The 20,413-nt window shown below is 52.7% G+C and overlaps 1 protein-coding gene across 2 annotated transcripts in view; it reads left to right on the plus strand.

Moving 5' to 3' along the window:
• ITGAL (integrin subunit alpha L) overlaps window positions 1-19,604 on the plus strand; it is a 43,264-nt gene extending 23,660 nt beyond the window's left edge. Inside the window, exons 17-31 of one of the 2 annotated variants that reach the window (XM_030300644.1) lie at window positions 27-178; window positions 1,496-1,585; window positions 4,835-4,891; window positions 4,985-5,058; window positions 5,398-5,539; window positions 7,842-7,952; window positions 8,275-8,354; window positions 8,472-8,558; window positions 10,091-10,166; window positions 14,608-14,748; window positions 14,995-15,051; window positions 15,148-15,246; window positions 15,661-15,756; window positions 16,483-16,593; window positions 18,213-19,604. In XM_030300644.1, the coding sequence (XP_030156504.1) occupies window positions 27-178; window positions 1,496-1,585; window positions 4,835-4,891; window positions 4,985-5,058; window positions 5,398-5,539; window positions 7,842-7,952; window positions 8,275-8,354; window positions 8,472-8,558; window positions 10,091-10,166; window positions 14,608-14,748; window positions 14,995-15,051; window positions 15,148-15,246; window positions 15,661-15,756; window positions 16,483-16,593; window positions 18,213-18,386 (1,547 nt within the window). In that variant the 3' untranslated portion in view covers window positions 18,387-19,604. The remainder of the gene's footprint in view (window positions 1-26; window positions 179-1,495; window positions 1,586-4,834; window positions 4,892-4,984; window positions 5,059-5,397; window positions 5,540-7,841; window positions 7,953-8,274; window positions 8,355-8,471; window positions 8,559-10,090; window positions 10,167-14,607; window positions 14,749-14,994; window positions 15,052-15,147; window positions 15,247-15,660; window positions 15,757-16,482; window positions 16,594-18,212) is intronic. The other variant, XM_030300645.1, reaches the window with a different exon arrangement.
• Window positions 19,605-20,413: the final 809 nt, after the last annotated feature.

Here is a 20,413-nt window from a genome sequence, read left to right on the forward strand (position 1 = left end):
AACTCCTGCCTTTTCACCCTGCCCAGGGCACCTGGTTGCCACCCTCACTTACACTCTGCAGCTGGATGGCCATCGGACCAGAAGCCGGGGGCTGTTCCCAGGAGGTAGACGTGAACTCAGCAGGAACACAGAGGTCACCCAAGACGAGTCCTGCATCAAGTTCTGGTTCCACTTCCCGGTAAGGGAGCCATAGAGCTGCTGTGGGAAGTGAGGGGGCGGCAGAACTGACTGCAGTGACAGGAGACACTGGGTGCAAGGCACAGCTCGGTCACGTCCCATGGGGTCACAGGTCTCTTGGATCTCTCTATACTATCATTTCCTCTACTGTGTAATAGTGGTAATAATACCGTTGCATATTTTCTCTAGTCCTTAATCTATGTACATCGGTGTTTTCAACATAATTACCATTGTAAAATACTTCCCATTTTTTCCCCTTTTTCCACCCATCATATATCAATGCTGCTACCCGGCTTTTCATAATTATTTTAATAGCTGCAGAATATTCAGTCATATGTGCATCCTTATTTCCCAGGTACATGGTCATTTATTGCTAACATCCATCACAGAAAAAGGTTTTTTTAAATATCATTTGAACAACTGCCATAATACCCAAATTCTGTTTGCTTCTAACAGTCCTGTGTGAAGTAGGGATGGTGGTAAATTCTTCCAGTCTTTTAAATATTTCATAAGAGACTGAGTGTGGGATTGGTGTATAAGATTTTGAAATTTGTTTTCAATTTTTTGTTGTGGGAAGTTTCAAATCTATAAAAGCAGGAAAAAAATAGCTTAATGAACCCCCAAATACCCATCGCCCAGTGTCAACAATTCTGAGCTCACTTTCTCAGCTCGTTCATAGCTCCACTCAGTTCTCTTCTGCTTCCTTGCACCCCCCACCTACCCAAAGATTTGGAAATTTTCAACACAAATCTTCCAGAGAAGAAGCAGTATGTTATGATGGGAAGACCTTAGGCTTGGGAATTGGACGGACTTGGGCTCACTTCCTAGTGCTAGTCCTTAGGAAACTTGGGTCATCTCTTTTGAACTCATTCTCCTCATCTCTAATGTGGGAATAATAATGCCTACATCTTCGGGTTGGTAAGAATTCAGGTGAAGATGATTTGAGTGCCTACAAAGTGCCACTGTGAGGGACCAGTAATAACATAAAAGGCCAATCCCCAGCTCTGTTCTTGAGGAACTAGTATATTCTAGTTATTCTAGAATATTCTTTTCTAGTGCATACTTCGATAATGGCTGCCTAGAGCGGCCTGGCAGAGATTCAGGGGCTTTGGTCAGAACTCAGTGGGAAAAGTGGGGTGGTTGGTTAGTGGTGTCTGCCATGGGAATTGGGGCTGAGGGTGACACTCATGCTGAGAAGTGACCCCGGACTTTATAAACACCAGATACTGGAATCTCATCATTTGTAAAGAATGGGCAAGGTGAGCATTTAACTGGAAGGTTAAACTCACAACACAGGTGGTATTCTCATCACCCTCAGGTGTGCATTCAAGACCTCATCTCTCCCATCAATGTCTCCCTAAATTTCTCTCTCCGGGAAGAAGAAGGGACACCAAGGGACCAATGGCTGGTAAGAAGAGATCACCTAGGGGAATTGATAGGAAACTGGGGAGAGGAGAATTTCAGTTTAGCAAGACTGTATCATAGAGGAGTCTTTGGTTTTGAGTAATAGAAACCAAATACAGCTCACTTCAGCAAGAAGGGAACGTATGGGAGCTTGTATTTGGCCATTCAAGACTGGGAAGAAAGGGAGCCAGGGTGGAGGCGCCAGGGGCTCTTGAGGGGAAGGGATAATGGATGGACTCTTCAGGGCACGGCCCCTTCGGTGAATCTGCTCCAGGTCCCTGCCAAGCGTCAGCTTTACACCTCACCAGGCCCCTAGCGCTGCTCAAAGTGTACACTCGAGGGGGGACACGGCACCCTGCCTAGCCTTACTCGTGGGAAGACAGGGCGCCCTGATCCGCCTTCCCACCCGAGCATATCCAGTTGACAGCAGGTAGTTCCCTCAAAGCCAAATTGGGGTGTCGTCATGGTGTCAAAGAAGAGAAACACAGTATCTACCCTCATCTGCCGGACCGCATACTCCCTACCCGGGGCCAAAGCCGGATCTCATGTCCTCAAATCCTTGACACTCAGTGGTTTAGCTTCTGTCTGAAGGCAGCAGGGTCTGGTGGAAAGAGCCTGGCCCCCCCAGCCTGAGGATGTGGATTGGTTTTTCCTGGCATGAGCACATACGAGCAGGTTCCATCCCTCTCTGGGACTGTGTCCCCATCTGTAAAAGAAGTCCCGACCTTATGAGGCCTCTTCAGAGCTGGAGCGCGGTGGCTGCTAAGTGCACTCTTTCTCGTGGCTTTTGGCAGCATGCACCGAGCGCTCCCCCACGCGCGCTCACTCTCCTGAGATCTGATGAGGACGGTGACGTGCTCACCAAAATTAAAGCCCCCGCCCACCAGACGCTCAGCATGCACTTAAGGGAAGTTGCTTGAGCACCTGCCTGTGCTAAGCCCTATTTGGGGCACTAGCTCCACCGGAGTAGACAAAACATGGTCCCTCCCCGGAAGGGGTTCACAGTCTGCTCTGGAGGCCAGACGAGTCAACAGACAGTTACAACATGCTGTGATAAGGCTGCGGTAAAGTTAGATACAGGGTGGCGGTACAATCTCACGCCACATGTTTGGGGGATAAGGAAAGTCTTCCCACAAGACGGGATCCTTAACGTCCCCAGCTAGAGAAGGGGGGTGGGCATTCAGCAAGATGGCGTAGTGTGAGCACAGGCAGTAAAGATGCCTGAGCTTGTGGGTGTTGGGAGCACGGCTCACTAGAAAGGGTAGAAGAGCACACCCCTTCCCTTTAAGTCTAGTTCCTGAGGGGCGCCTGGGTGGCTCAGTCGGTTAAGTGTCTGACTTCAACTCAGGTCATAACCTCGTGGTTCGTGGGTTCGAGCCCCACATCAGGCTCTGTGCTGACAGCTCGGAGCCTGGAGCCTATTTCAGATTCTTTGTCTCCCTCTCTCTCTCTGTTCCTCCCCCACTCATGCTCGCTCTCTCTCTCTCTCTCTCTCTCTCTCTCAAAAATAAATAAACAAAAAAAGACTAGTTCCTGGAAATCCACATGATGCTTTCATTTACATCTCATTGGTCAGAAATTGGTCATATGGCCACACCTAACTGCAAGGGAGATGGAGAAACAGAGTCTCCTGTCCAGGTGGCCATATGACCAGATAAAAAGTGGAGGCTCTATTTTAAGGGCAGATAGTGAGGAAGGATGTATGGAGACAGCCAGCAGTCTGTGCCGTTGACACTATTTTTTTTTAAGTTATATATTTTGAGAGAGCAAGCGAGAGAACTCGAGCACAAGCAGAGAGAAGGAGAGACAGAATGCCGAGCAGATTTCACACCATCAGCCCAGAGTTGATGCGGGGCTTGAACTCATGAACTATGAGATCATGACCCGAGCCGAGATCAAGAGCCTGACGCTTAACCAACTGCACCACCCAGGCGCCCCAATTTTTTTTTTTAAGCCAAGCTGTGTGGAGTAGGAACTCAGGGTAAAAAAGAGACCTGAGCCCAGAGAAAGGCTTCCTGGGGGGAGCGTCATTGTTTCTGGGTCTTTCAGAATGAGTAGCCTTTTGGGTAGGTGGATTGAGGAGAGGCAAAGGGAACAGCATAAGGAAAGGTACAGTGGTACGTTCAAGGGAAATGCGGAGGTGGGCTTAGCTTCTGGTAGAAGGACAACTGAGCAAGACAGAGACCCAGAATGCCCATTTGGGGACTGGCTGCAGTCTAGTGGGTAGCAGGAATCTGTGTTGAGCGTGGGTGGGAGCAGTCAGCAGAGGCTGCCGGGACTCAGGAGTCTGGTGGTTATGTGGCGGGGGGCCTGCAAGTGGAGGCTGGAGTCTTTCTAGAGCATTCAGCTTATAACTCATAAACACTTCTATGACCCCATTACCCTCAGGATAAAGTCCCAAATTTCGATCGTGGCTTGCAAGGCCCAGGGGAACCTAGACCCTGCTTCCATCTCCTGCCCCCGACACACAGCACAGCGGCTCGTCTGAGCATCTTCTTGTCACGTGCGCAGGCTCAACCTCCTGCCTTGTGCCTTTGTGTGGGGCCGTCCATTCTTGCCCCTCTCCATTCTCTTTGTCTGGCTCTCTCCTGCCCATCCTTTAAGATTTCAGTTGAGATCTGTTTCTTCAGGAAGCTTCCCCGATCCCCATGTCGGGGGTAGGATTCGCTTCTACATGCTCTGAATATACCTGTATCTGTCCCATCAAACACTTGAAGATGCCACGTCATTTCTCCCACCAGACTGGGGGCACAGCAGTGCAGTGTGTCTGTTTTGTCCTCTGGTGTATACCCGGTACCCATAACAGGGCCTGGCCCAGAGCAGAAGCCCTGGAAATGTTGGGGAAAACTGGCCTTGATCTGAGAAGAGATGGAAATTTTCAGCAGGGAGATGGGGTTCGCAGAGGAGAAGCACAGTAAGAGCTAGTCATAGGCAGGCGAGCCCAGGGAAGGAGATGGGCTGGGAGGAGCTTTGGAGCTGCTGTGTCAAGGCCAAGATCTCCTGTTCAGGAGAACGGACACCCTGAGCCTCGGCTTTCCTCAAGGAGCTGCTGCCCGAGGGCTGCACAGGGTGGCCTTGGGCCGAGTCAGAAGGATGAGGTCCCCCTGGGCAGGCGTTGGCTCCTAGGAGGGGCCAGCCAAGCCAACCCAGCTGAGCCCCAAGCCCTGAGCCCTCCTTCCAGCCCTCCTCCAAGAGTTCTGCTGCCTCAACTAACCTGTCTTATCTCCCGGCCCTCCCACCACTCCATGCTCAGCAGGGCCAGGACATTCAGCCCATCCTGAGACCCTTACCGCATGCAGAGACCAAGGAGGTAAGCAGGGACAAGGGGCAGCCGGAGAGGCCAGGGTCCCTCCCCAATGGGTCTGGGGCCTGAGAGTCCTAGTCTTTCTTCTTGGCCTTTCAGATCCCTTTTGAGAAGAACTGCGGGGAGGACAAGGAGTGTGAGGCGAACCTGAAGCTGTCCTTCTCCCCTGCAAGGTGAGGCTTCCAACCCCCCGGACCCTCCTGTTCCACCTGGTGTTTTCCTGAGGCAGCTCATGTGCCAGAAAGGATAGGGGGCTCCGAGTCAGAAGACCCCCATCTGTACTCACTAGATCTGTCCTCTGGGGCTTAGCCCCCTCTCTGAGAAATTCACGTGCCTGGTGCACTCCTGGCAGGATTAGACAAGGTCACACCACTTAAAGCCTGTGCACAAGAGCTGGTTTTTGTGTATTCGTTTTTTCTAGCCTAGCAGATCCCTGCGTTCTGAAAGCCCCTGCCTGTGACCCTGCTTCCTTCACCTTGGCCCCTGTAACTTTTCTCTGGTCTTGCCCCCAGATCCAGAGTCCTACGTCTGACGCCCTCTGCCAGCCTCTCCGTAGAGCTGATGCTGAGTAACTTGAGAGAAGATGCCTACTGGGTCCAGCTCAACCTGAGCTTCCCCCAGGGACTCTCCTTCCGCAAAGTAGAGATACTCGAGGTGAGCACCCACACTGGTCCCTGCAGCTTCTGCTCCCCTCAAGGAGCCTCGGGCAGGCAGACAAGACAGCCTAAAGAGAGGCCAAAGCTGGCCTGCAGAATGTTTAAGGACACATCCAACTTTTCAGCCTGATGACCACCCTCCAGCTGTGTGCCTGTGACACAAGGTTCACCCTCTGTGGGCCTCAGATTCCACCATCAGTGAGGCTGGGGACACCCGCAGGGTTAGTGAGGGGGTCACATGGAATGGAGAGTGTGACACAGGCTCGTGGATCTGGTGACCAAGAAGGTGTGCATAGATACAGTAAACTCAAAGTCCTTCCCTCCTAAAGGTGACCAAAGTGTTTTTGCAGGATGGCCTGGATCGTTTTATTTTTATTTTATTTTATTTTATTTTATTTTATTTTATTTTAATGTTTATTTATTTATTTTAAGAGAGAGAACACAGCGGGGGAGCGGCAGAGAGAGGGAGAGAGGGAATCCCAAGCAGGTTCCACACTGTCAGCACAGAGCCTGACACGGGGCTCGATCTTATGAACCATGATGTCATGACCTCAGCTGAAACCAAGAGTCAGGAACTTAACCGACTGAGCCACCCAGGCACCTCTTGGCCTGTATTTAAAAGTTGTTTTAGGGGCATCTGGGTGGCTCAGTGGTTAAGCACCTGACTCTTGGTTTTGGCTCAGGGCATGACCTCACAGGTTCGTGAGTTCAAACCCCGTGACGCACTCTGTGCTGGCAGCTTGGAGCCTGCTTGGAATTCTCTCTCTCCCTTTTCTCTGCCCCTCCCCCACTCGCACTGTCTCTGTCTCTCTCAAAATAAATAAATAAACTTAAAAAATTTTTTTAACTTGTTTTAAGCACAATTTTATTTTTTAAATTATTATCATAGAAATAATACATGATCACCACAGAAGGTTGGAAACCACACAGCAGTTTAGAGAAAACAATCACCTATTCTAACTCAGCACTTACTACTTTTAATATTTCGATGTTTATTCTTCTATGTATCTATACACGTAGGTACAAATTACATTGTATATTTATTCACTCTATATTTGTTTTAACTAATTGGCATTTTGTTTTCCATATGGTTATTTTTCCTCCGTGTTTAAAAAAAATTACTGTGGTAAAATATATGTAATAGAAAATGTACCATTTTAAGCCTTTTTAAGCATACGAGTCAGTGGCATTAGGTACATTCACAATGTTGTGCAACCATCATCTGTTTGCAGAACTTTTCTATCATCTCAAACAGAAGCTGTAGACCTGTTAAGCAATAATTCCCCCTTCCCAGTCCCTGTCCCTGGTAACCTTTAATCTACTTTCCGTTTCTATGAATTTGCCTGTTCTCATTTTTCACGGAAGTGGAATCATATGGTGTTGTCCTTTTGTGTCTGTCTTCTTCGCTTAGCATAGTGCTTGTGAGTTTCATCCATGTGAAAACATGGGTGAATTTCCTTTCTTTTTAAGACTGAACAATATTCCATTGTATGGATAGACCATATTTTGTTTATCCGGTCATCTGTTGGACATTTGAATTATTCTTTATACAGACACATTAAATGCTTCCGGAAGGGTCATCTAGTAGAGTGATTAAGAACTTGAGATCTGGAGTCAGACAGACCTGTGTTCAGATTTCTGCCCTGTGGTGGGACTTGGGGAAGTCACTGAACTTCCCCAAATCTCTATTTCCCTGTCTAATTCCATTCCCAATCTGAGGCTGAAATCTGTCCTCACAGATGATGAAGATGACTGGTTTTACGCTGCTTAGCCCAGGAGCAAGCTCATTTTTAAAAAGGTTGCCGACGGGGCACCTGGGGGGCTCAGCTGGTTAAGTGTCTGACTCTCGATTTCCGCTTGGGTCGTGATCCCACGGTTCGTGAGTTGGAGCCCCGTGTCGGACTCTGTGCTGCTGGTGCGGAGATTCTCTCTGCCTCTCTCTCTGCCCCTTCCTCTCTCTCTCTCTCTCTCTCTCTCTCTCTCTCTCAAAATAAATAAACATTTAAAAAATAAATAAATAAAAATGGTTGCTGACAGTGTGGATGTCGTACCGTTTTAACAATCTCACTGTATCCTCTCCTGTGATTGTGCAACACACGGAACCATTCCTATCTCTTTGAACTATTTGATCACTTCTAGTTTTTCATGATTACAAATACTGGTGCAGTGAACATCTTTGAACTAAACTTTGGCCCTACCTCTCTGAGAATGTGCCCTGGTAGGGACACCGCTGGGGACCGTGGGCCCAGAGGGTTGGTGGCCTGGCCCACTCAGTTTGTTCTTTCTTTTCTCACATGCAGCCCCACAGCCAGATACCTGTGAGCTGCGAGGAGCTTCCTCAGGAATCCAAGCTTCTGACCAGGACCCTCTCTTGCAACGTGAGCTCTCCGATCTTTAAAGCGGGCACCTTGGTGAGTGCTTCAGGCCCCCAAGAACCAAGCCACCAAGGGGCTGTGAGCTCATGTGAGGAGGGAAGGGTGCAGGTGATGGTAAAGACGGACTCACCCCAGGTCCAACCCCAATGGGAATAACAGCCTGGACTTCGGAATCAGACAAACCTGGGGTTGGGTTACGAATGACCTTACACACGTGACTTAACCGTTTGGAACTTTGTATCCTCATCTGTGCAATGGGGATAAAGCACCATTTTCAGGGGTAACAGTGGTCTCTATTATTACAGCAGTTGGGCGTGGGGGCCGTGAGGTGCTTCATTCCCCTCTCCTCCCCTGCCAGGTTGCCATCCAGGTGATGTTCCACAAGCTGCTGAACAGCTCCTGGGGGGACTTTGTCGAGCTGCACGCCAGTGTGAACTGGTGAGCAGGCCCCCGCCGGACCCCCGCCAGCGTACCTGCCCCGCTCGCTCTCAGACTGCCGCCTGGCCCTGGCCAAGCCCTTTTCCTAACACTGCCCTCTGCCTCGCCCCAACACAGTGACAATGAGGAGTCAGACCTCTTGGAGGACAACTCTGCCACCACCAGCATCCCAGTCCTGTACCCCATCAACATCCTCACCAAGGAGTAAGTCCTGAGCAGCCGGCCAGCGCTGTCCTCCCCGCCTCAGCCTCCCAGGGCCCTCCCTCAAAGCCCCCTCCTTCTCTAGGGCCCCCCCGCCAGGAGTAATTAGAACTGATTCCAGCCACAACCCTGACGGTTTTCAACACCCACAAGAGTGGAGGCCCTTTAAGAGTTCTGAGTCAGATCAGCGGTTTACTGATGGGAGAAAAGGCACAGCGAGTGCTGACCTTATGTCAGATGCTGTGCCGGCTGTGCTGTGCAGCTGGGGCTCCCCCCCCCACTAAGCTTTCAACATTTTCAGCGTGTCATGAGGCAGCCTCGCCTCTCTCCACTTTACTGTTGAACAAACAGGATCATCAGAGAAGGGAGGAGCTCATCCAGAGGCGTACAGCTAGGAAGCACTGATGAACCCTCTGAACTTGGGTCTGTCCAACTCCAAAACCCTGTGCTGGATGCCCTCCCATCCTGGGGGGTCAGACATGCTGGAAGAGATTAGGACAAGGTGTTCACAGTGGCTCTTGCCCACAGAGAACTCCTAGTCCGGTAGGAGAGGCCAAGCTCGTATGCACACAGAGTCAGTGAGTCTCAGGAGGTTATATATAACAGGAGTGACCCATGGGGATCACTAGTTGGATTTTCTCATTTACAGAAAAGAGGACGAAGCCAGAAAAGCAGAGGAACTTTCTCAGGTTGGCTCAGTGAGAAGGACAGGGACAGTGACTGAGCCAACGTCTCTGGTGCTTTGAACATAAATCCCAAACACAATGATACTGTCTGAAGTGTCGTGTGAAATTAGAGCCAGGAAAGATGATGTGGGTTGAGGAGAGATGGAAGGGTTCATGGAGGAGGTAGGGGCTTGAACTGGAGTCTGGAGAATGAGGGGATCAGATAAGGGCCAAGGAGGAGGAAGGATGGTCCAGCAGGAAGAAGAGCCCAGGCAAAGGAAGCAGCAAGCAGTGGGGTGGATTTGAGGAGTAGGGAGTGTGCAGGCTCAGGGGACGGCAGGTATGCGTGGGGCCTGGTGAGCAGGCAGGCTGGAAAGTGGGCAGGCCTGGACATGGGGGGCTTTGGACCCGACCCTCGTGGGCAGCAGGGAGCCAGTGGCAGATTCTGAGTAGGTGGGTGGCAGGATCAGACAGTGACGTAAGAAGGTCCCTGGAAGGATGGGGTGGAGAGGAAGCCAGAGGCTGTGCTGTTATGCAGGAGATGAAGAACCCAGAGGACAGTGGAGACCCTCAAGGGGGGCGGGGAACCCCATGGAGCAGGGAGAATGCAGCTCCAAAGGCACATCCACCTGGGTTCCGGCCCCGTCCCGCTGCCTCAGGACGCGGGGCAACAGACTGACCCCTCCCACCAGCCTTACTTTCCCAAGGGAAACAGCAGAATGCTGGAAGGGTCACGGGGGGCCATGCCTATGAGAGCGCTAGCCCAGGGCCTGGTAGCGCAGAGGCTTCCCCTGGCCCGGGGCCCCTGCTTTTCTGGAAACGGGGCTGTCGACATCTCCACTTTCTACTTCTGCTCTTCTCTCTCCACAGCCAGGAAAACTCCACACTGTATGTCAACTTCACCCCCAAGGGTCCCAAGATCCGCCATGCCAAACACATCTACGAGGTAGGAGCCCCCGTGTGAAAAGGCCCTTCTGGGCCACACATTTGTCAGCCCCACCCTGGGGACCGAGGCTGCAGAGACCAGCGGGACACGGCCCCATCCTCAGCAAACCCAGCGCCCTCCACCTCATCCCGTGATCCTTCCGGTAGAGCCTCACACGCTTCCGGGAGAGACACACTCAGCAGCTCCTTTCCGCCGCCACCCGGACGGATGGTCTGTGGGATCGCAGCACTTGGGAGAAGCGCTCTGAGAGAGAACCTAGTTTCTCATTCCCCCGTTTAATGAGCCACTGTTCTAGTTTAGATACTTTGCTAGGTGCTGGGGCAGCCATAAGTAAATCGGAGCCCCTGACCGCTCACCCAACCCAAGTTCTGGGCCTGGTGCTTTATATGTGCAACCCCCCTGTGATCTTCCACCAACCCGTGAGGTAGAGGCGTTGCCACTCGCATTTTACGGATGAGAAATCCACAGCACAGAGAGGTCAAGTAACTTGCCAGGTTACACAGCTCATAAGGAGGAAAGGTCAGATTCGAGCACATGTTTGAATGCCCAAATCCATGTGTTTAACCTCTTAAGTTAACGATGTGTCGCTTCTCACGCCATATGCTTGGTGCCGTGATAACATCTTTGTTGTGGTAACAAAGAAGAGGGAGGCCAGCCGCTGAGTCTAAAGCTCAAGGACTCTAAGGAGGAGTAGGCATTGACCAAGCCAAGAGCATTCTTGTTTTTCTGGGGAGGAAACTGAGGCCCCAAAGAGAAACTGTCTCACCCAAGGCCGCACTGGTATCAGGGCAGGCTGGAGCAGGAAGACCCCAGGCAGGTAGCCCCCTTAGAACAGAGGCTGCAGTCATGTCACCTGGATATGACAACGGAGGAGCGTGGCCCTCAGGGAGGTCAGATGCCCGTTTGCATTGAGAATGGCCAGTTGAGTTGGTTTCTAGTGTTGCTCAGCGGGATGGCTCTGGGTTCCCTACGGAGGTTGGCAGACCAGTCCTTTTACCACCAGAATAGTGGGAAAGACTTGGACAGGCTTGGATCCAAACCCCAACTCTACCACTCGAGCTCTGTGTGACCTTGGGCCAAGGGCTTGACTATCCATGCCTCTGTTCCCCGCTGTGACAAATGGCGTTTGGAACGAGAACTTCCAGGTGTCGTGAGGTTTAAGTGGGTTGCTTACTCCTCATGGAGTGCTTGGCGTGATGCCCAGGAAGTGGAGGTTGTTAATAGCTGAGGCAGGTGTTGGGCTGTGGCCTTGACATTCCCAAGCTACTGTGGAAGCCTGCTTCCATTCTTGTGCCATTCCACAGGGAGCCATCTCAAGCCCTTTGAGCTCCCCTCACACATACACACACCCCATTTATCTCTGTGTCGGGGCCAGATGCCTCTGTCCACCTCACCACCCTCAGCATCTTAAACTCTGCATTTGGCTCCCTGACGCCTGACCCACCACGCAGCCCCTCTTGGCACTCTTGCCAAAGCCCCTAACGGTCTCTGTTTTAACTACAACCCAACATGACATGGGACGTTGGTGATCACTCCCTCTTTTTTTCTTACTGTTTGTTTATTTTTGAGAGAGAAGGAGAGAGTGTGGGAGAGGGGCGGAGAGAGAGAATCCCAGGCAGACTGCACTGACAGCAGAGAGCCCGATGTGGGCTCAAACTCACAAACTATGAGATCGTGACCTGAGCCAAAGTCAGAGGCTTAATCATCTGAACCACCCAGGCACCCCGGGGATCCTTCTCTCTTGCCTGAAGCTGTCCCATTAGGCCCTTTTTGCCACCAGGAGGTCAGCTCAGGTTTATAGTAAACTGGACAGGCATGGCAATCCAGTGGGAGTTTGACAGCTGGGCCACGGGGTCTTCTTCCTCATGGTCTCCCTCTCCCCTGGCTGGTTAGGAGCATAGGCCTCAGCCAGACCTGAAGTCTTTCTGAAGCTCTGCCATGTAAAGCTGTGTGGCCTTGGGCAGTTTACTTAACCTCTCTGAGTGTCAGGTTTTCAATCTGTAAAATGGGGACACTAATAGCATCTACTGTATGGGGTCGTTATAAGGAGCAAATAAGAAAAGGCTTGTGAAGTGTCCTGCGTAGCCCTTGACCCACGAGGGACCAGTCAACCGTGGTTGCTGTCGGCATTGTCGTCATCACCGTCATCCAAGGAAGGCGATAGATAGAGCGCGCCAGTTCCAGCCTCTGGAGTCCCAGCCTAGGCTAAAATGCCAGCTCTACTATTAACACCACTGTATAATTTTAGAAGATTTTCCTTTTTCCAGAAAGATGCCCTGTCCCCTTTTGCAGTCACTCTTCCCCCCACGCTCCCCCAGCTCCCAGAAACCACAACTTTAGTCTCTGTCCATAGATTGGCCTGTTCTGGGTAGTATGTGGAGGAGGAATCATACAGTATGTGGTCTTTTTTTTTTTTTTTTAATTTTTCTTAACGTTTGTTTATTTTTGAGAGACAGAGCACGAGCAGGGGAGGGACAGAGAGAGAGGGAGACACAGAATCTGAAGCCCACTCCAGGCTCTGAGCTGTCAGCACAGAGCCCGACACGGGGCTCGAACCCACGAACCGTGAGATCATGACCTGAGCTGAAGTCAGTTGCTTAACCGACTGAGCCACCCAGGCGCCCCCATTATGTGGTCTTTGGTGACTGGCTTCTTTCAGTTAGCAGAGTGTTTTCGAGGTTCATCCACATTGGAGCGTGTGTCAGTATTTCATTCATTTTTATTGCCAGATAATATTCCATGGCAAGGTAGGCCGCGTTTGATTTATCCACGCATCAACCGGTGGATATCTGGGTGGCTTCCACTTTTTGGCTATTACAGACAACGCTGCTTGAACGTTCCTGTATAAGTTTTGATGCAGACGTGTTTCATAAACTCTTGGATATACACCTAGGAGAGCAGTGGTTCCTCTTGATGCTTTGTCTTAACATGTTCTAAACCGAATGTATCATTTTCTCCTAAGCCAGCATCACCTCCGGTTTGCTGAGAATCCCTCAAAGGCACCCTTTTCCTCAAGCAAAACTTCCAAGCCTGGGGGAATTTCTCCCTCCTCTGTGCCTGGGGCCCCTGCCTCTTCAGCTTCCGTTCTGTATTCTCTTCTCTCTTTTGCCCCCGCTACTGCTCGGACTCAGATCCTCGTCTTCTTGCAACTGGACTGTTGGCACAGGCTCCCAGCGTGGACCTCAGCCTGCCTTTCCCACTCCTTTCCATTCTGGGCCTGCAGTGAGTGAGTCTCCCTGGAGCCACCCGCCCCCCCTCAGCTGCCTGCCATGACTCCCCATTGCCTAGCCGAGGGTCCCCTGATCTCTCGCCCTTAGGCCTTCCGGGCACACTGTCTCACCCCGAGTCTCCTTTCCAGACGTACCTCCTATCTCTGTCCCCAGGCACCGCACCTCCAGCCGCATCATACTCCCCTGGTGCTGCCCTAACTGCTACATTTTCTCTCTTTGGATGCCCTTCTCTGTCTTTATCCGCTTGACTCCTCTCTACCTTTCACAGTTAAATTCAAACGCTGCCTCTGACATTAGGCCTTTTCAATTTAATTTGACTGATATTTTTCAAGTGTCCACAAATGTTTGTTGAGTGAATAAATGATAGAACCTCTCAAACTGGACATCTGATTCCCTGCTTGAGCTCCCTGGGACGTTCACTGGTGCTATTTCTGTGTCACTTTCTTGTCCATATCTGGGTCTTCCAGCCTTAGCACAGATAGCTCTTTCTTTCTTTTTTTAAGTTTGTCTATTGATTTTGAGAGAGAGAGAGAGCACGAGTTGGGGAGGGGCAGAGAGAGAGGGGAGAGAATCCCAAGCAGACTCTGTACTGTGCAGTGGAGCCTGACGTGGGGCTCGATCCCATGAGCCACAGAATCACGACCTGAGCCAAAACCAAGAGTCAGACGCTTAACCGCCTGAGCCACCCAGGCACCCCGGCTCTTTCATATAAAAGGTACTCAGGAAATGTTTCTTAAACCAAGCCCTTGGCAAAAGGAGGCTTTCCAACCTGCATCGTGCGAATAATTTTTGCATCTATCCTTGTTAAATGTCATTCATTCAAAAAATGACTTTTTTGGAGGCCTGCTATGCTAGGTAGGGTGTCAAGCAGCAGGGAATTGCAAGCGAAATGAGCCACAGCTGCTGCCCTCAGGAAGCACGCAGTCTAGTGGAGATACACACAGGGGGGAGCCGCCCTGCCGCTGAGGGGATCAGCCAGACCTTCAAAAATGATATTGGAGCAGTACGTTGCTGGATGTGCAAGGGTCTGCCCCGCGGGAGAAAGCACGGAGGCACCCGTAGCCCACGCTGTAAGGCTTTGAGGACAGGGGCCGGGTGAAGCCCGACAGAGCATGGCTTCTCAGGGCTCAGCCCGTGAGAATGGCATCTGGAGTGGCAGTTGGGGGGCGGCTGGCATTTAGGGCTCTGCAGCCCCTCGTCCTCTGTCCTAGGTGAGGATTCAGCCTTCTGCCTATGACCACAACGTGCCCCCCCTGGAGGCCTTGGTCGGGGTACCAGAGTCACACAGCAAGGGGCCCATCAAACACGAGTGGACTGTGCAGATCCTGCCCAGAGGAGGGCAACACACCCAGGTCTGTGGCGGGGGGCTCCTAAAGGGGGACGGATGTGTAGGGTGTGAGGGTGGACGAATCCCATTGGGCTCAGTGAGTTCTGAATCCGCCAAGAGCCAGCGGGACTGAACTGTGGGAGATGCCACACCCCAGGAGGCTGGGGGAGGGCGGGGGGGGGGGGGGGGGGGGGGGGGGGGGGCAGGAAGCCAGGTTCTTAAGGGGCCGGCGTCCTCTCTCTGCTCTGGACTAACTGAAGACCATTCCTAGGATCCTTCTGTGACCTGCCACCGTGAGGATCCGGAGACGCTGCCCACTGTGGCTGAGGTACAGGGGCACGGGCTCAGAGGTTGGGGCCGGGGCCGGCAGAGTGTAGGTGGGAAGACGGGCCTCTCTGACCGCTGCTCTCTCTATTCCTGGCAGCCTTGTTTGCCCGAAGCCAAGTTCCGCTGCCCACTTACGTTCAAGCAGGAGATCCTTGTCCAAGTGATCGGGACAATGGAGCTGGTGGAGGAGATCAAGGTAGCACCCGCTGGCCGCAGACGCCATGGTCCAGGGGGTGTGGGGGGACCTCGACGGCTCGAGGGTGGGCTTCCTCACCACCTGGTCTTCCTGCCTTTTTCTTTACTACCTTGATGAAAAGCCCTGATATTTACATAGTGGTGGATGAAAGAGAACCATGATTTGTTTGAAACTCGCCGGGCTGTGTTCACGGGCCTGCGGATGGTTCTTCTGGGTTCTCCGTAGGAAAACTTTCCTTCCAGCCGCGGGGAGCGGTCCGTGAGGACGCTACGGTAGAGAGCACGGTGGCCGTGGCGCACCCCACTGGGTCCCGTGCTCCTCAGCTTCTCCACGCTGAGTCGAGGTGGGGTGCGGACGTCGGTGGGTCCCGGCCCTTGTTCTCCCTGGCCTGACCCCTCCCCCACCCTCCCACAGGCCTCCTCCATGCTCAGCCTCTGTAGCTCTCTCTCCATCTCCTTCAACAGCAGCAAGCACTTCCACCTGTATGACGACAGTGCCTCCGTGGCCCAGGTATGTCTCTGCCTCCTCAGAAGCCCCGGCAGCAGAGGTCAGCAGGGGCATCTGAGGAGCCCCAGGGTCGAGCTAGAAGAGCTAGAGCCAGAAGGGGGACAGCCACGTGGGAGGTCCGGGCTCGGCACAGGGAAGAGCTTCCCGGCCATCAGAGCCGTCAGCCTTGGCGAGGGCCTTGGTGGATGCCCGGGGCTCCCCACCACCACTGGTGGCCAAGCAGCCCCCGAGGTCACCTGTCTGAGATGTGTCGGGCGGAGGTCAACTTGCGGGCAGCTCAGCCAGGGTACCCACCCCATACCCACTCTGCGCATGATGGGAAAGCGCTCCGAGTAGCGTGGGTCGCGAGCGCGGGGCCCAGGCCACCCAGTTGAGCGGGTGGGCAAGGCAGGTTGGAGAGCAGGAAGCTCAGAGCAGCAGAAGGGACGCTGCGCCTAACAAGGTGAGCATAAGCCGGATTCTGGAGGCTTTGCACGCTGAGCTGAGATTCTGGCATTTTGTCCTGGGACGAAGGGAAGGCATTTAAGGACTGAAGGTGGGTCATGTGCAAGTTCGCCAGTTCGCTCCGGTGGCCGCACAGGGGTGCACGCTGGAGGGAAGTGTCTGGGCCAGAGCCTGGTAGTGTCAGGAAGCAACCCTGACCAGAAGTTGCTAAGGTCTAGCCCTTCACAAGAATATTAAAGGTGGAAAAGCCTTCTTCCTACGGTCCCCTTTCCCCCCCTCCTCCAGGTCATCATGAAGGTGGACATCGTATATGAGAAGGACATGCTCTACGTCTACGTGCTGAGCAGCACTGGGGGACTATTGTTGTTCCTGGTGATTCTCGGGGTACTCTACAAGGTGGGAGCTTCTGGGAGTAATGGGCATGACTGAGACAGCCAGGCTAGGGAAAGGGCAGAAAATACCAAGATCAGGGAGCGTTAAAGCTAAAAGCGTCCTCAGCCTACTCCCTCCTTCTGTAGTTAGGACTCCTGAGGCCCAAAGAGCAAGTGAGACTTTCCCCCAGCCTCCACTAGGCACTGGCAGAGCCAGGACTGGGTACCTAGGGAAGGAGGGTTTTCCCACGTATCACGGGCCGGGCAGTGGGACACAGGGGCACGTACCACAGACATTGCCTTCGGGGAGCTCACGGTCTAACGGGGGAGGCAGACAGGAACACACCTGCTAAGGGCCCCACTCAGGGGCCTGGGTGCTGGAGCCTCACTTAGGCTGGGGGAGTCCGGGAAGCCCTCCCAGGAGAGGAGGCATTTGAGTTGGGATTTGAAGAAGGAGCAGGCAGGTGAATAGTGCCGGAGGGCAGCTGTTCCACATGAAAACCTCAAATACTCCAGAAAACAACACAGAAAATCAATTTCTCCCTGTTGCACCCCGCAGAGGGGTGTCATTAGCAACCATTTTGTTTCTATTCTTCCAGGGTCTACTTTTGTTGTTTAAACATACGTATATGTATGAGCATGAAAGAGAAAAAGAGAGAAGTCAGCGTCTGTGTATATGTGTAGAAAACACAAATGGAATAATACCATATATACTGCTTGGGAGCTTATATTTCCCACTGGATATTATATCCTGATGTCTCTGTGTGTGTTGCACAATCAGATCTGCCTCTTGCTTTTTCACTTGGCTGGTTTGCTGCTGTCTGGATGCCCCACCTTTTTTTTTTTTTTTAATTTTTTAATGTTTATTTATTTTTTTTATTTTTTTAAACGTTTATTTATTTTTGAGAGTGAGAGAGACAGAGCATGAGCGGGGGAGGGGCAGAGAGAGAGAGACACACACACACACAGAATCCGAAGCAGGCTCCAGACTCCGAGCTGTCAGCACGGAGCCCGACACGGGGCTCGAACTCACAAGCCGTGAGATCATGACCTGAGTCGAAGTCCGCCGCTTAACCGACTGAGCCACCCGGGCGCCCCAAATGTCTGACTCTTGATTTCGGCTCAGGTCATGATCTCATGGTTCATATGATGGAGCCCCTCGTCGGGCTTTGCACTGATGGCACAGAGCCTGCTTGGGATTCTCTCTCCCTCCGCTCTCTCTGCTCCTCCCCCACCCCACTCATGCTTTCTCTCTCTCTCTGTCTCAAAATAAACAAACATTAAAAAAAAAAATTAATTCCTGGAGCTGGAATGGCTGAGCCAAAGAACATATATGTTTTGACCTTTCAACAGAGAGCAGGCTCTCGCTAATAGTATCACTGGATATGGTCAAATCGCCCACCTAAAATATTGCTCCATGACATTTTGATGAGCCTAAAGAACGCACTATTAAACGTACAGCTTTTTAACATATTGCCAGGAGCTGGGTGTGGCAGAGACCCTCGTCCTGTCCCTGGGGCAGATACCGCGCGTCCGTGGCATGTGTGACTCATTAACATTAAGGGTGCTTTCATGTTTTGCCGAGGCTGACTCGTCCAGAGTGTTCCAGGGACCGTGGCTCACTCAATTTTTGTCTTCCTACAGCTCGGCTTCTTCAAACGGAATCTGAAGGAGAAGATGGAGGCTACCGTAGAAGCTTCGAATGGAATCCCTAGAGAAGACTCTGGACAACCAGAGCCCAAGGAAGAGGGTGGGGATCCGGGCTGCCTGGAGCCCCTCCAGGAGGAGGAGACCCAGGATGGAAATGACAAAGACTGAGGCCCAGGACTGATGCAGAGGGCCCAGGACTGGACTCGGGAGGCCTGGTACCACTCTGCCTCTACCTGTGTTTCACTGCGTGTCCTCGGGCAAGTCACTGCCCCCACCTAGGCCCCAGTTTCGCTGTCTTGCATGTGGAGCTCACTCCTGCCAGCCTGCTTTGCAGGTTCATGGTGAGGGATGGGCCAGGAAGGCTGCGGAGGCGAGGCCTTGTAATTCTCGGCTGGTCCTGGCTTCCCCCAGCCCTTCTTAGTATCCTCCCCTGGAAGAGACTGTCTGATCTAAATTTGGAAAAACTGTCATCTCAGGACCTAGTGACCCTCCCGGCCCTCACACCCACCTGCCCTTGGACGTCCCCAGAGGCCTCAGACTCCCAGAACCTCGTCCTTCACTCTCCCCTGCCTGGAGTCCGGTCAGCTTTCCAGACTGCCACCAGAGAGCAAAGCCAGAGAGCAAATCCGATCTGTGTCACTACATGGCCGCTGCAAACCCCCTGCTCTTTGGCTACAGACCAAGTTCCTTAATACGCCTTCCACGATCTGCGAAATAGCCTTAACATGCCCGTGCAGAATTGGGCCCCTGTTGCCTTCCTGGCCTCCTCCAGAGACTCCCCGCCTCCCTTTCTAAGCTCCGATTACACCAGCCTTTCTCGCTAGCCAGGCTCCTTCCTGTCTCACCGCCTTCACCCAGACTGCTCCCTCTGCCTGGAACATTCCTCCGCAGCCCTTTTCCTGGCTGACTCTCTCAGCCTTCAGATCTCAGTTCGCGTACAACTGCCTCAGGGCCGCCCCCAACCCCTACCCAGGTGGGTTCCCGTGTTACATTTGCCCCTCACAGTACAGATCTCACTGTTACTTAATATTTGTCTCTCAAATTAAACATCGAACTCCGAGAGGGTAGGGACCATACCTGTCATGTTCACCTTGGGATCCCTTGGTGACATCACAGAGCCAGACCCAGTAGGCGCTTGCACAATTTCACTGAACCTAGCGCCTGTGAAAAGATCGAGAAAGCCTTTCGGATGGGCCCCTGGCGTCTCCACCCTTCAAGGTCTTCCCCAGGATCCTGCCTCCTTGCTCCCAGCCCCCACCAGGACTCCATCCCACCCCGCTGCGGCCCCCACTGGGAGGCTGTGAGCTCAAGGGAGCAGGCCACGGCTGTCCACCTGGCTCACGGTGCCTGCATATGTGTACCCAATAAATGTGAAAATCTGTCCAATTGTGCGATGTTTTCATGCCGGTGCACATTCTGGCCCTGACAGTTCATTTAGGTGTGAGAATAGGCCCTCCCTGGTTTTGTTTTGTTTTTTTTTTAAGCAATTGGTAGAGCCTGACCCCGCATTTGGAGGGATGGGGGCTCATCACTGCTGCCCTCTTGTGGTCAGTAGGATGGGGGCGCGGGGGTGGGGTGGGGCGGAATACGGAGTAATTCTGAAGCCAGCTCTGGGTCCAACAATGGGAGCTGAGAAGCAACATTTGGCCTTCCAAGCAGTGACCTTTGATGGCTCCCTTCTGCCTGCAGGAGAGTAAGCGAACTTTCTTGAGCCCACAAGGCCCAGAGCAGTCTTTCAAAGCCTGCCTGCCTCTTCAGCTTCGTCAGCACCCTTCTGGTCCAGCCCCATGGTTCCTCATGGGGAAGACCTGAGAAAGGAAGAAGTGAGGCCCGTGTCCCAGGGAAGGCAAAACTGCTAAAAAAGACATGAGATTATCTCTAGGTCTCGAGAAGCCTACCGGCTTCTACTGATTCTTGAGAGCTTTGTGTCAGGCCCCGTTCTGTGCCCTGAGGGCCTGGTGATGAAAACCAGGGAGAAGTCCCTGCCCTCAGGAAGCATCGCCCTGCTGGGAAAACAGTTATAAGGTAGAAATGTGGGGCGCCTGGGTGGCTCAGTCGGTTGGGCGTCCGACCTCAGGTCATGATCTCACGGTTTGTGGGTTCAAGCCCCGCGTCGGGCTCTCAGCTGACAGCTCGGAGCCTGGGGCCTGCTTCGGATTCTGTGTCTCCCTCTCTCTGCCCCTCCCCCACTTGTG

This window comes from Lynx canadensis, chromosome E3 (assembly GCF_007474595.2).
Source record: "Lynx canadensis isolate LIC74 chromosome E3, mLynCan4.pri.v2, whole genome shotgun sequence".
Lineage (NCBI taxonomy): Eukaryota > Metazoa > Chordata > Mammalia > Carnivora > Felidae > Lynx > Lynx canadensis.